Source organism: Echeneis naucrates, chromosome 4, assembly GCF_900963305.1.
Source record: "Echeneis naucrates chromosome 4, fEcheNa1.1, whole genome shotgun sequence".
NCBI lineage: Eukaryota > Metazoa > Chordata > Actinopteri > Carangiformes > Echeneidae > Echeneis > Echeneis naucrates.
The window spans coordinates 17,682,337-17,696,675 of NC_042514.1; the positions used below are offsets into that span (position 1 = coordinate 17,682,337).

Consider the following 14,339-nt stretch of genomic DNA (forward strand, 5'->3'; position numbering starts at 1 on the left):
AAGACCATCAATTTCCTCTCCTCGTTCTCCCATGCTCTGGCTCTCTCTCCCCCCTCCCCACTTGCTCTCTGCTTTGTCTGTCTCATTTTTCTCCCTGTGCTCCTCGGTTTCTCTTTAGACTGTACAGCCGCAGACAGTTCACTATTTCACTCTTCTTCTTTTCTGTGTTGATTTAAAAAAAAAAAAAAAAAAAAAAAAAAAAGAAAGAAAGAAACCCAGTGATTTTTATGCAATTTCCAGAATAATACAAACAAAATTTGCATTATTTAAAGTAAAATGTCCATCCATCCATCTTCTACCGCTTTTCCATTTCCGGGTCGTGGGGCTGCTGGAGCCAATCCCAGCCAATGTTCCAGGCAAGGGGCAGGGTACACCCTGGGCAGGTCGCCATCACAGTCCATACACACAAAAACGCCTGCATTCAGTGTCACCAGTTAACCTAGACATGCATGTTATTGGATAGTGGGAGGAGAACATGCAAACACCGCACAGAAAGGCCCCAGGCCCCGTGCTGCTAAAGTAAAATTTACAAATTTTAAAACACTGTGCTAGTTTAAAATGTAGTGTAGTGGGGAAGAAAATTTTGGATGGGAAACGTCCGACATGGCACAACATTTGGGTTGAGAGGAGGAAGATGACTTTGGACTATATATACTGTTTATTGTCATAGTGAAAACAATATTATTGAAGCCCATAGACAGTGAAGTTACTGATGATTATTATGCTTTTAACACTCACTGTGCAAAGGTGGAAGGTAAATACAGCACTGGCCACATCACCAGGCTGTCATACAGAGATAAACAACTGTTCGCCGTCGCATACATACCTACAATTTAGAGACACCGTTAACCTCACATGCTTGTCTTCAGACTGTGAGAAGAAGTCCCCAGGCCATCTGACTGTGAGATGACGTAGCTGACCACCACACCAACCTCCTGGCCCTCACAAAATACCAGGGCCTGATTTTTACTGCTTTTCGCTCAAATTTTTTTGACTTTTTTTTTGCGATACAATCCCATTCACACAAATACTTTGGTGTGACGGAAGCAGAGTTGAGAGGTTGTCAATAGGGAACTACGTAGTAGACCATGGAAGCATTTACTGATGGTGCTTTTCAATGAGTTGCATAAAGCTGCTCAGAGGTGCACAGCACATAAACAGCTGCCGTCTGTTGTTCCAGCAAACATATCTATTATCAGTCTGGGGACACCCTTTTGTTTTTGCTAGTGAATAAACAGTTGATAATATTCTTTCAAAGAGCAAGATAAAAATAGTTTGTATTTCATCTGAAATCAAATTGCCAAAATGAAAATTAACCAAAGTTATCATGTCATTTCTCACTTATGTCTCCCTCTTGAAAATAGTCTGAATTTGTTGGTTCAAAAGGTTTTTTTTTTTTTTTTTTATCCCTACCTGATTTAAAAATACCAGATTAAAAGATTTTTTTGTGACTGTGTTGTTGGTTAATATTCTCTCTACAACATAATTGTCTGCTTGAGGCTATTGTTGTCAGACCACATTGGCATCTCATGAGCTGCAGTCAACAGATCCTAATTACAGGTGACAGTTCCTTTTGCAATCATTATGCTGTTAGATTTATTTCCATTTCCCTTTCAATCTGTGTGTGTGTGTGTGTGTGTGTGTGTGTGTAAATTGAATGATTAGGAGGGAGGCGCTGACTCTCACCTGTTCCCAGGTCAAAGCAATAGTCTCTCAAGTATCGTAGTCAGGAATACGTGGGAAAGAATCCTAAGAGGTGTCCAGCATGATTTGCGTGTGAGTGTGTGTCTCTGGATGGAGGTTATATGAACATCAGTAGGTCATCTTAGTCACTTATTGATCATTGTGTTTTCCAGAGCGTGACATTAGTTGAATGTCAGCAAAAGATTAACACTGTGTCTAGCACATTTAATCCTGAACTTGCCTTGTGGCGCCGCCCACATGGCCACTCCACTGCATTATATCAATGGTCTGACCAAGCATGAGCATGTAAGGGTTTGGTATTCATGTAGAGACCGAAATTTTACAGCTGGGCAAAGTTTAGAGTTTTAAATTCACTCCAACATGTCGATGAGATCAAGTGTTTTTTCTTCCCTGATTGATGAATGAAAGAAGCAGCGGCTCCCACTCACTACATTAAATTAGAGAACTCTTGATTTTAACGATAATGATTGAACATTCAGAAAGAACACATTGCTTGCCCTTTTGCAAAACAGTTGGCCATTTTGCGAATCAAAATAAGATCGCAAATAAGTGCATAGAATGATGTAGAGCATATTAACAAAATCAACCTTAGCAAAAAGAAATGCCATTGTGTATCTGCTTTTTTTCAAAGCAGAGAACTGCACTGAAGGTTGGATTTATGGCTCTTTGAAGGGAGCCGGATCTTGAGGAGCCGTTCCTTTCAAAGAGCTGTTCAGAAGACTGGCTCATTATATTTATTGATTTATTTATATTTATTTATTGATTTATTTCTTTTTTAGAAGTCAACCAGGGGTAAATCATTTTTATCAAGGAAATAATCACTGGTAGCAATTATAAGGTAAGATTTGGATCAAAATAAAGCATACTTCCACATCGCACCAATATTTACTCTATATATATGTGTGTGTGTGTGTGTGTGTGTGTGTGTGTGTGTATGTATGTATGTATGTATATATATATATGGCCTGGTAATGATACGGGCCCAGTGGTGTCTGAGGGAGCGTTATGGTTGCTGGTGCTGAAGAAATAGTAATAATAGCGGCCTGGTTTCTTACCCTGCTGGATGTGGAGGCAGAACTAGTTGAGGGACTTTCAGAGAGGGAGTCACTCTCATTAGTGCCGGAGTCAGTCTGTTCTTTTCTCACATCTGACGCTGTTACTGTCGGGTGGCGATGCAAACTGTTTGTTGACCCGGACTCCAATGAGTTGCTTTTCTGTCAAATATTGCATTGTGCATTTTTGCAGTTATTTTTTTTTTATTTATTTATTTTTTTTCTCCAGTCAGGCAATGCTAGCTACTTATATCTCACTCCCCCAAGTTCACACAGCTGCAAATAGATGCAGTCACGTGAATTGAGAGTGCTGTGGACAACCCAGAAAATCAAAGATGTCATAAGCCATTCACGTGTCAAATGAAGGCAGCGTGAACAATTTGCATATAAAAAGAAAGTCGCACACGAACGGCTCGCAGCTGCACCTGGTTCCCATCGTTCATTTATGAGACTCGTTCAATATATTTGACCCGTTCGCGAAAGTCACATCGCTATACTGCACAATATAAACACAAAAAATTCCCTCGGCTACATGCAAGTAAAGTAGGATGATGGATAGGATGTGGGAATCTGACGATCCGATGGAAAAGTGTACAAAGTTGGCTTCAAGCCTTCACATGAATATTAATCACTTTTTTGGGGGGAATGAAGGATAAAAATAAAATGATATGACTGTGCCTTGTGCCTGGATCTTTCACAATCACTCGCACACCTCATAGGCAGATTCAGGCTGTTCCATATGGATGGCACTTATATATGACAGGTCCTGGTGCATCAGAATGTAAATGGATGGCAGCTGCTTGTGTGTGCATCAGCATCTCTTAAAAGAACGAAGTTGGAAAAAACGTCTTTGTGAACGCATATTTTTTTCATGCATTTATTTGAGGCCGATATGCAAATGTCCACATACTTGGGAGATGTATGATCTTTACATACGTCTTCTACTGCTTTTCCGTTTCCGGGTCGCGGGGTGCTGGTGCCAATCCCAGCCAACGTTCCAGGCAAGAGGCGGGGTACACCCTGGACAGGTTGCCAGTCGTATTACCGTTCCCTCTCTTAAAAAAAAAAGTTTCACCTTTCATTCAATATTCAAAACCCTGTGACTGCACTCTCACTAATGTAAGTTATCATAATGAAGTTTTGAGGCGTCTTCTTCGTACCGATGAATAAAATGTGCCTACCACATAGATCATTTTGGAGGAGGAGTGTGTGTTTTCGTAAAATGTGATTTGTCCCAGGGTTAATAAAAATCATGCTTTATTTTATCTCATGGGGAAAAAAAGCTCCACTGCCTTTTGCACCCTGGAGTAAAAGGAAGTTAAGGTGAATTGTATTGTTACAATTAGTACTTTTGAGTGAAGACGGTCTTCGAGCTAAGATTGGATAGGAAGGTGCCGGATGTCTGTTGGGATCTGCAGTGGCCATGTGAGTTTCACGGCCCATATATACACTTCATGTGGCTGCAGCTGCCTCTGTTGTCAGATTGTGGGCAGAGATAGTGGGGCAGATGAGAAAACAGGGAGGTTGGACAGGAAGAGATGGGATTTATGCTAACATGCTGGATTTATTTGGCCCTTTGTGAAGACTGATGCCATTACACTAGACTCCGCCTCGGCAGCATCTTTTGTTCTTGACTTTCATTTCTCTGCTCCTATTCCCTCTTGCCTCTCCTCTTTCTATTTACCTTTGTCTCTGGCTCTGACTATTTTGTAATCCCCAGGTACATGCTTTTCAATTATTCTAGACCTATACCTTCTTCAAAACCATCTCACTCATCTCCTTAAGGCTCCCCTTTTTTTTTTCTTCCCGCTCCCAGAGTGTGAAAATATGTGGTTATCTCTATCTTTTCTTCCATCTGCTCTACATTATCATCCATAAAAATAAATTTGAGTTATACATAAAGAGAGCAGTGCTGCACACAGCTGAGATTCTACCCTTTCCTCTAGGACGCATTTCATTATTATAGTCCCCACTTGTACCACACACCTTTGGACATCCAAGGCTACACATATAAACAAGCTAATGAGATCACTGTCTTTTCTATTGCTAAGTAGAATAACACGGAGTAGAACACACAGTTTCATTCAACAACTGCACTCGTTTTTGTGTAGCTTAATACACATAAAGTTCTGATGAACTTGTTAGACGATAGGCGTGATCATCGAGGTTCGATTTTGAATTGAATAGCACAAAACATTATTTCAATAAAATAACAATTTCTGACCAAATCACTGTTTGAGTTAAGGGAATAGTTTCATTAGAGTTTAACACAACATCGTATGCTACATCGATTTTGTACTCTTGAGCAGAGACTGTGTATAATCTGCTGCTGATATTTGTCAGCCCCATATTTACAGAGCTTCTTTCTCGCCTCTGTCTGTCCATCTATTTTCATTATTGGTTTCATAAAACCGTTAATGTATTTGCTACCTAAGCTACAGAGAGACAATATTTCAAGCTGGCCAGGTTCCTCCGTGATTTCAGATTTATTTGTCGCTCTCCCGTACTAGACGTTTATCTCATCTTATGCTTTCATTGAAGTGCCACTGCGAGGAAATAATGGGATCGCAGGTGACAGGAGGATAGTGAGCACGGGATAATCACCCAATTCATTTTCACAGTCACCTTGTTCTAGCCTCGCCCTCACCTGGTCAACAAGGTGATTTAGCATAAGGCTCGCGTGAAGGAAGTAACAGCAGCGGTCACAGTTACTCTCAATCCTCGTCAGGTGAAAATTATCATGACTCCACCACCACGCGCGCACAGTTACACACATACCCGCACGCGCACACACGCTTTCCTGCCATTTGTCAGCGTGCCCTTTCTGTATATATTTCATCATGGTGAGGCAAAGCATTGCTAACACGGCAGGCGAGTGCTTTCTCTTGGTCACTGGCTCTTGCTGTCAGGGAGAGGGATTTTTTTTTTTTGCCCCTCTCCGTGACAGACTCAAGTGCTTCAATTTTCCCCTTGCTTGGAGAAAGTGACTGCACACGTGGGCTACGAAGAAACAGCTACGCATAGCCAGAGCCAGTTGTGCAAAGGCTGTGCCCGGGCTACAAAGGTGCATTGCAAGTTAGTTAAAGTTGGGCATTACCTATGAGGTGTAGTCCAGGCAGCAGTCAATACACGTCAGCGCGTGTCCTCACAGAAAAGGGGCTCGGCGATTCTGCACTACCTCTCCTCCATAGCAGCATCAACCTGTAAAACGGGCCCTTTACCAGATTTATCCTTCAGACAATACTGTAAATCTGAATGATTCCCATTTCATAAGTACATTTACTGAGCCGTAAATCTGAAACTGTGCAACTAGAGTCTTTTTTTTTTTTTCCCCTCCCCCTATACATGCTGGATCATTATCAAGTAAAATGTAATGCACCAGTGGTGGCTAATAAACCTACAAAAGGTCCCCCAGTGATCTCACTTACTGTACGCCCCTGATCCACCTCATCAACCCTCATAAACAGGTGCCAACAGGGTCCATCTAGTCAAACTCTTCCTCAAGTTTTCTGCATCTGCTCTTAGCTCCACTTAAACTCACCACCAAGGCTTCACCCTGATACAGGCTGCATCAAAACATTGCGTGCTGAAGGTAAACTTATAATGGCACTGGAGAATTGGTTTGAGGCTGGAGTTTAGGAATCACTCTTGACTTGAAATGTGGTTGCCGAATCTTGTTTCCTTTGTCAAGTGGATTATTACATTTTTGACATACCTCCTTAGTGCTTACGACAGTAATTTGTTCTCATGCTGTACTCAGGTATCACTTGTAATGCGCCTGTCGCTGCTTCAGATTTCCATAAGGTTTAACTTTTGATATCTCCCTTCTCCCCACAGCAAAGAAGACATGCGCAACCACAGACTTCGCCTGTAAGAACGGACAGTGCGTTCCTGCTAGGTGGCGCTGTGATGGAGAACCAGAGTGTGCAGACGGTTCGGACGAGGCTGATGCAATCTGCAGTAAGTAGCTGCCCGGACGCGCACACACACACACACAACACCACACTTTTACAAAAAAATAACACCGGGGATATAGAAGACCATGAACAAACGCAGGTCAACACAAACAAGAACACACATACACACATACATATGAGTTTAAATGAAATGGATCTACAAAACTCAGCATGCCATCATTGTTTTTGCCCTTTATTTCCTTTGTGCGCTAATTTCTGTTTTAATGTGCGACTCCAGCACACACGCACACAACCTTTCTGAAACCAGGAAGCACGTAAAAAGTTTCTCAGGGTTATGTTTCTAGTTTTGCGGCGTTACACCCGCTGTGCCAACGTTGTTGCTTCTTATGGCTTCACCACCATGCGCAGAGCTTCCATACATATCCACACGTGGGATCATCAAGGATACAAATGAACAAAAGTATGTTTCCATCATGCTGTTCCTGAGGGCATAATTTGAAAATATGGCAGTTACAAAATTGGTCACACATTTATGTTTTTGTTTTATCCCATATTCCTTAATAAAAATAACAAGTACCAGTTAGTTCATACTTATTGTGCTTTGCCGCCACTCACTGTAGGACTAACACACCTCTGTGGCAAATATCTGTCTTTGCTGATCAGACATTATTCATCTGCTTTATTTTAAGATATGTTGATAAAAGGAGTTGAATGAAAAGCTTACAGCTTATTTGTGTTTTGAACTATGCCTTCTTAGTATGCACTAGTGTGATTGTGAAAAATATATGGATGCCTGAAAACATTGTTGCACCCTTGCAGTATCTATAAGGCTGCCAGGAGGTGAGGTCACTGGCTGCTGCAATCATGGAAATAGAACACTGCCAGCTGCGATCAGTGGATTTTGTCAGAAATGTAACTCAGCCTTTACAGATTAGGCGTTGGACTGCAAAGAGGTGCAGTGGGGTTTACACAGCGTGTCTGTGTTTGTATGGTGTGAAATGAGGAAGTAAAAGATAAGGCAAAGAAAAATATAAGTGAGAGAGAAATTACAGAGACGAGCAGCTCTTCTTTGAGAGTTTGTATCCTTAGATGAATGAATTACATAAAATGGAATGAAATCAGTTCAAAATCTGGGCCAAAAAAGTGCTAGTCAGATGATCAGTTAAAAGAAATACACACATTTGTACTTATTAAGGCGTAATCTTAAAAAAGTACAGACACTTAAGGCCTTTGTGAATTTCATACTTTTTTATATTTTAGTTTTCGTTCTTCTTAAGGTGTCAGGTTCATGGTAAGAAAGGGTTAGCATGAGAAACTAAAGCAGCTGGAAGAGTGCATGGTTCTGAGGATTAGTAAAAAGTTTTAGAAAGGTTTCTTTTTTTAATTTTTTTTTAATTTGTAGTATTGAAGATGACTGAGTAGTGCACATTGTTTGAACGGGGTTTAACTGTAGTTTGAATGTGATTCTCAGCTGCTCTCATTAGAAATCAGTAGAGCCGAAACTGGCCAGCTACTAAAACAAGAGGGAATGCACACATACACACATTCACTAGTGTTCCACATGGATTCACATTTTAATTTTGCACATAATCAACGTTCCTTCCAAAGATCAGTCACAGAACACAGCAGAACTACTGGAGGTCGGTCTTTCCACTCTGTCTAATCACACAGCTTTCCATATGGCTGTGACTACAGGCCATCTTCTATTTGCAATTTGTATTAACATGATTTTTGAAGAGGTGATCAAAAAGGCCTTTGAAGTTTCTCAAAGTAATGAGTCTGATTGGGATGGGCCAGGGACATGTGTGTGTATACGTGCACATGGCCATAGACCGCCAGAGCGTGTGCTGCAGCATAAGTGTTTGCGTAAAGCCAGTCAATCCTTGTATTTAGTATTCATCACAAGGTGGATCTGTAAGTCATTTCATCAAATTAGAGGTCTTCTGGTTAAGTCTCATTATGTGTAATCAAGGTCAGATGCTGTGAGAGCTTCCCTAACTTTCTCAGCCACATTGATCCCCACAGCTGCGTGTGTGTGTGTGTGTGTGCAACAGGAGTGAGTGCACTTGAAGAACACTACTACACAGATAACTATCTCTCAATGTGCTATTCAATATTATGGAACATCTGTATTTGCTTCTATATGACCCTAATATTAGTCATAATTAAGTACGTCTATTTCATGTAATCGTTATTGATAATCCAAGCAAATAAAATCTATCAATGTAAGTTTTCTAAAAGTCATTTATATCCAATACAGCTGTAATAATGAGCTCTTAGCTTATCTTCTTATCTTAGTATAAACAATTAAAATGAAAAAAAAAAAAAAAATACAATAAATAAATAAATAAATAAAAATCGTAGCTCACCAAAAGTGATCGCAGGAAAGCTGTTTGGCTGCCTCACACCTGCCAAAAGAGCTGGAATAGGCCTTTGCGAAACCTTTTACAACAAGTGTGTGGAATACATTCTTCCCAAACATCTGCATTTGATAATGGGGGCCACCATATAACCTATAATCACCCACTCATATTGTATAATTTACTGGCTCTTCGTGCCATGTTTATATAGAAATTACATTAATGAGGTTTCTCCCCTTTCTATTTAGATTCACCTCCACCATCCATCCCTCGCCTACCTCTTGCGTTTGCCACAGCCCAATTTATGGTGCTTCATTTAATGTGACCAGTGTTTTGTTTTTGTTTTATTCTCTGCTGTATTTCAAACTATCCTGTTAGCCTCTGTATGTCCTGCTTCATGTGTCAGGGAAGAGACACGCTACATGTCGACCTAAACTTTGTGATCTGAGTTCCGTTTAAGTAATGTCTTTGATTTCATTGATTTTTCCTGGGAAGGAATCGATGGGCTGATCCTTCAGACCTCTTGTCGACTGCTGATTAACTTTGGACCTCTGACGATGCCTCTGAAACCACACACACTGTGGCTCTTCAGAAGCTAGCTGTAATTACACATCTGAAAATGAATCTGGGTCTTAAGGGGATTGTGGGGAAAATGGTTAATCACATGAGTGACGCTTGATGCATGAATGAATGCGTGTGTCGGCACACCATTCGTACACAATATTGCACTAAGACCACCCATGCAGTCGTCATCCCTGTGCTATCTGCACGAACAGGAGCACCCAAGTGTATGCTGGCAACTGACTCATGTTTAAGAACTTTAACAGAAATAAAAAGGTTCCAGAAGACAATTCAAAATGGACAGAAACTCTGGGGTAGTTTTGGGACTGGACTGGATGTAGCCAGGCAAAAAGCCAGGTACCGAAAAAGTGCAAAAAGATGGCAACAAAACATATTTTTAAAATGTTCCTATCAATGGTAAAATTTTTCCTTCTTTTTTTTTTTTTTTTTTTTTTTTTTTTTTAAATTTCTTTGTTGCTGTAGTTTGTCTTTAGTTTGTTGAACCATTAACATCCATATGTACACACCAAGGAACTACACACAATTAAATGTTGCATTCGCAACCACCAGAGGGTCATCTGTATGTTTTCATGTTACCTTTGAATAGATATCCTGTGAGGAGCCTGTCTTCACCGGCCGGGCATCACACATCAAAGCTCTGATTTCCCTGGGTCCAGACATTACAAAGTCAGCGTCAGCAAGCTCCTCCAGTGTGACAGTCACTGCCCATTAGACCTTCTGAAGCGCTATTTAAACTCCTCCTTTATGCGCTCACATTTTCAGCTCTGCAGCCGCATATCTACATTCAAAGGATTAAAGGGAGTCCTCTTTCGCCATCCAAGTGTTCCTGTATAGATAAAAACTATTTGGACTGCATCATCAGACAGCTAACCTCAGTTTGACACATATTGTGCCAACATGTAACTTCCCTGTCAGTCCAAGTCATACTTCAAAATGTTAAACATGTATATTTAAGTGTTTAAGCTTAGTATTCTTTGGCGAATCCTGAGGGGATTTTGTATTCAGAACATATTTCACATTGGAGGCATCCTGATAAAAGAAAAGACCCCAAATTCACTGTGAAAAACACAAGTGAGACTTTCAATAATTTTTTTTTAAACCAAGTGACCTCAAATCCCATCATAGTAGAGTTACATTATGGGATAAAAGAGAAAAGCCAGCTTTGATGCTGATGTTAGCTAATGGCAGAGATATTTCATTTATTTATTATTTTCATCACAAGAGAAAATGGCAGCTTGATTCTTTAAAGCTGTCAGTGCGGGGCTCTGAGCTCGCCGCCTTTCCCACTTACATTTTACATGTAACAATGTCAGACATAGTCATATGTGTCACCAAATGCTGGATGTTCAGCATGTTGTGATTTTTGAAGTCAGCATTTGAACACTGTACCTGATGAAACTCTTTCATCTAAAGACACAAACTGTCAAAGCAGGGTGGGTCGTCAAAGTGTGACTTCTCTTCTACTTCCGCTCGTCGTGATTTAGAGAATTCATACGGAGCCACGGTGACCTTTCCACTTTCTTTTTCATACGGCAAAAATATAGCAGTGGGGCAATGGGAAGACAGGTGATAGTTTGATTGCTCCTGCCTAGTCCAACAGGTATTGAAACTTCCCGACTGTTGGCCCAGTTAAATATTTATACAGCATCGTTAGCAGGGAGGCTATGGTGCTTTTCAGTCATAATAGCATGAGGTTTATAATTAGGACTGTTATCACCATCACAATGCCAATTTAACAGTTCGCCACTTCAGTTCAGACTCAAATACTTTAGCCTTTATGGATTGCCTTGATGCTTTATACAAACAGCCATGCCCTGTAGGGAATAAAGCCTCTTGACTTTATTGATCCACAACTTTTTATGGCGCACAACCAGCAGGGTATTTTTCCATTTAAATGTGCAAAACACTAAATTGAGATGATAAGTAAGCATTAGGCAGACATGACAATATAGCTCAAAGCACCACTGCAGTTAAGTCTAGCTGTTATTGATCTATTTATCTAGTTCTTGCTGGTTTGCAGCTCTTTACAGCAGTGTGACCCAATCTATAGATTTATGGTTATATGAAACAGTGAGTTATGAGTATAGAGTGTGTATGAGTGTGAAACATTTATTCATTGAGTTTCAGAGGGCTGATGCTCCCCATAAGAACAGCAGCATTATGCTGCTGTGTGGCCAGCTGTCCTTTGGTGATAGTTAAAAAAGAAGCTTGAACTTTTAGCTCCCTACTCCTGCCCTTGACAATTGCCTTTCTGTGTGGAGTTTGCATGTTCTCCTCGTGCCTGTGTGGGTTTCCTCTGGGTGCTCCGGTTTCCTCCCACCCTCCAAAGACATCATGTTTGGGTCAACGGGTGACTCTAAATTGTCTGTAGTGTGAGTGGTTGTTGGTCTCTGTCTGTCTCTGTGTGTTGGCCCTGTGATGGACTGCCCTCGCCCAGAGTGAGCTGGGATTGGTTCCAGCAGCCCCCCGTGACCCGGAAATGGATCAGCGGTAGAAGATGAATGAATGAATTAACTAACAGGAAGGATCCAGTCAGTTGTGTTGTCGGACGGCTTCAATTTCATGCTTGAGGCAGTGCCAGCACCAGGCATAATTTCCCAGGTGCCCCCCCCCCCCCCCCCCCCCCAAATCACCTGTGCCTCCCCCCTTGCTCTTTTAGTCCACTAGATCCCCAATAACTCCAGTATTATAAGACACACACGTCACAAATGCACACTCCTTCAAACATTTGCAAAAATATAGGAACAGCGATACACACATTTAAGTCTAACGGTACCCTATTTCTTTCTAAATCAGATGCATAGCAATGTAATCTATCTAATCTACCACACACATGCACATGTGCATTTTAAATGTATACATAAATATATGCTGACCATTCTTAGTTTGAATTATTCAGAGCTTCCATTGGTCCACTGTGTAGTTATGTGAGATTTAAACAGCCAATTTAATAAAAATCTGCTATCAGTGTGGAGCCGCTTCAGTCTGTTTCAATCATGACTGCAATCAGTGGATGAATACTTAACTTAAGACTTAAGAAAGGAAAAACTGTTTCTCTGCTCAGTTGTGAATTATGGGTTTAATCACTGAGAACCAGGGGGATCAATGCAACTGGCTTGGTGACGCCAACATGGAAGTGAAGGCAGTGAATTTCCTCTTCTTTAAGGATTAAGGACTCATGTCCTTATACAAAGGATGTTGAGCTTTTAAAGGTTGATGCTCAGCAGTTTCATCATTCTGACAACAGAGATGTATACAATATATTAGATGGATTATGTATAAGTTCCTTGTAAATTCTACCACAAGTTCCAAAATGACTTGAGACAGGCTGTTTCGGTTGGTTCATGTTCGGCATTAAGAGAGTTTGTTTTAGTGTAAATATCCAAACTTTAGCTCCACTCCTCCACCCTAACCCTAACCGTGGGACATGACAGAAAAGCAGATAAATCAACACTGCGTTGACTTGAAAGTTAAGAATGACGTTCTCTGTGCTGCGTTTGCCTAAAGTAATGTTGTAGTCTGGGTTAAATAAATCCAGTATAGTCAGGCTTTACACATCCAGCCATCTTGTCTTATGAAACAATGTTCACCGTTATATTTCTTAGTAGTTTTCTAGGTGTGTGGGTGTGCACGCAAAATCTGGATCATAAATAATTGAAGCTACAGATCTGACAGTGTGCTTAATGTCACGTTAGAAGTTGCTGAAAACAAAAACAAACATTAAAAGGTCATCTCCTTCGCTCTCCCCCAGTCTCGCTCTTCCCCACTGTCTTCCTCTCTCTCTCGCTCTCTCCTCACATTTAAATTCATCATCCTAGGTCCCTGTGTGCATTATACTGCTTATCTTGCTGTATCTTTTGGCATCTCATTAACCACAAATGTCTTCCCGTTGATTTATGTCAGGACTAAGTTAGTGTATTGATCCCTTAAGGAAGAAGCTAAAAAACTAGCAACCTAACCACGACATATGCACCTCGAAATAACACAGATATTAACAACACTGCTAGCTGCTAGTAATGACATCCCCATGGCTAAGCCGAAGAAACCCTGTGAGAAATACGCAGACCTTGAAAAAAAAACAAACAAACAAAAAAACACATTAATCTATAAGTGATCAATAGCAATCTAACTCCCGTAGAGTTACACAGGGAAAGTTTCATGGTGTCAGTAGTGCAGTTCATTAATGACTCACTTCCAGCTACTATAGGTAGAGCTTTTTGAGATTAAAATTTGAAGAGAAAGTGCATATGTAGTAAACATTTTGAACAACCTCTAACTAATTCATGCACTGTTAATTTATCCAGTATGTGTGCACATGAGTTTAGTTGTCACTGCAGAAACATGCAGTTGAGCTAATGATGGGAAAACTGTTTTTTGTTTTTTTTTTAATTATTATTTTTATTAATTGAACCCGAATTCCCTGACATCAAGACTGATTGACTTAAATCAGAACTCTGAAAGCAACTGTTCTTATTGTGCGAAGTTGAAACAACTGTTTCCAGTTGTTGTTTACATGGAACGGCAATCAAGCAAAGGAAACAACAAACACAGCAACAGAGTCACATGATTTTTCTGTCAATTCCACTCCTTTGCTCAATTAGTGACCCGAGCTCTCGCCTAGTTCCAACTGATCGGTAGTCAGTAATTTTGATGAAGAACAATGCAGGAGCTTATTTGGCATCATAGTTGGAAAACCTTGATGGTATGATGGTCACTAGCCCACC

The 14,339-nt window shown here is 40.7% G+C and overlaps 1 protein-coding gene across 3 annotated transcripts in view; it reads left to right on the forward strand.

The window, feature by feature from the left end:
* The window catches only part of lrp8 (low density lipoprotein receptor-related protein 8, apolipoprotein e receptor), a 146,302-nt gene that overhangs the window by 66,683 nt on the left and 65,280 nt on the right, over nt 1-14,339 (forward strand). For all 3 annotated transcript variants that reach the window (XM_029500898.1, XM_029500899.1, XM_029500900.1), the window contains exon 3: nt 6,594-6,716. In XM_029500898.1, the coding sequence (XP_029356758.1) occupies nt 6,594-6,716 (123 nt within the window). The remainder of the gene's footprint in view (nt 1-6,593; nt 6,717-14,339) is intronic.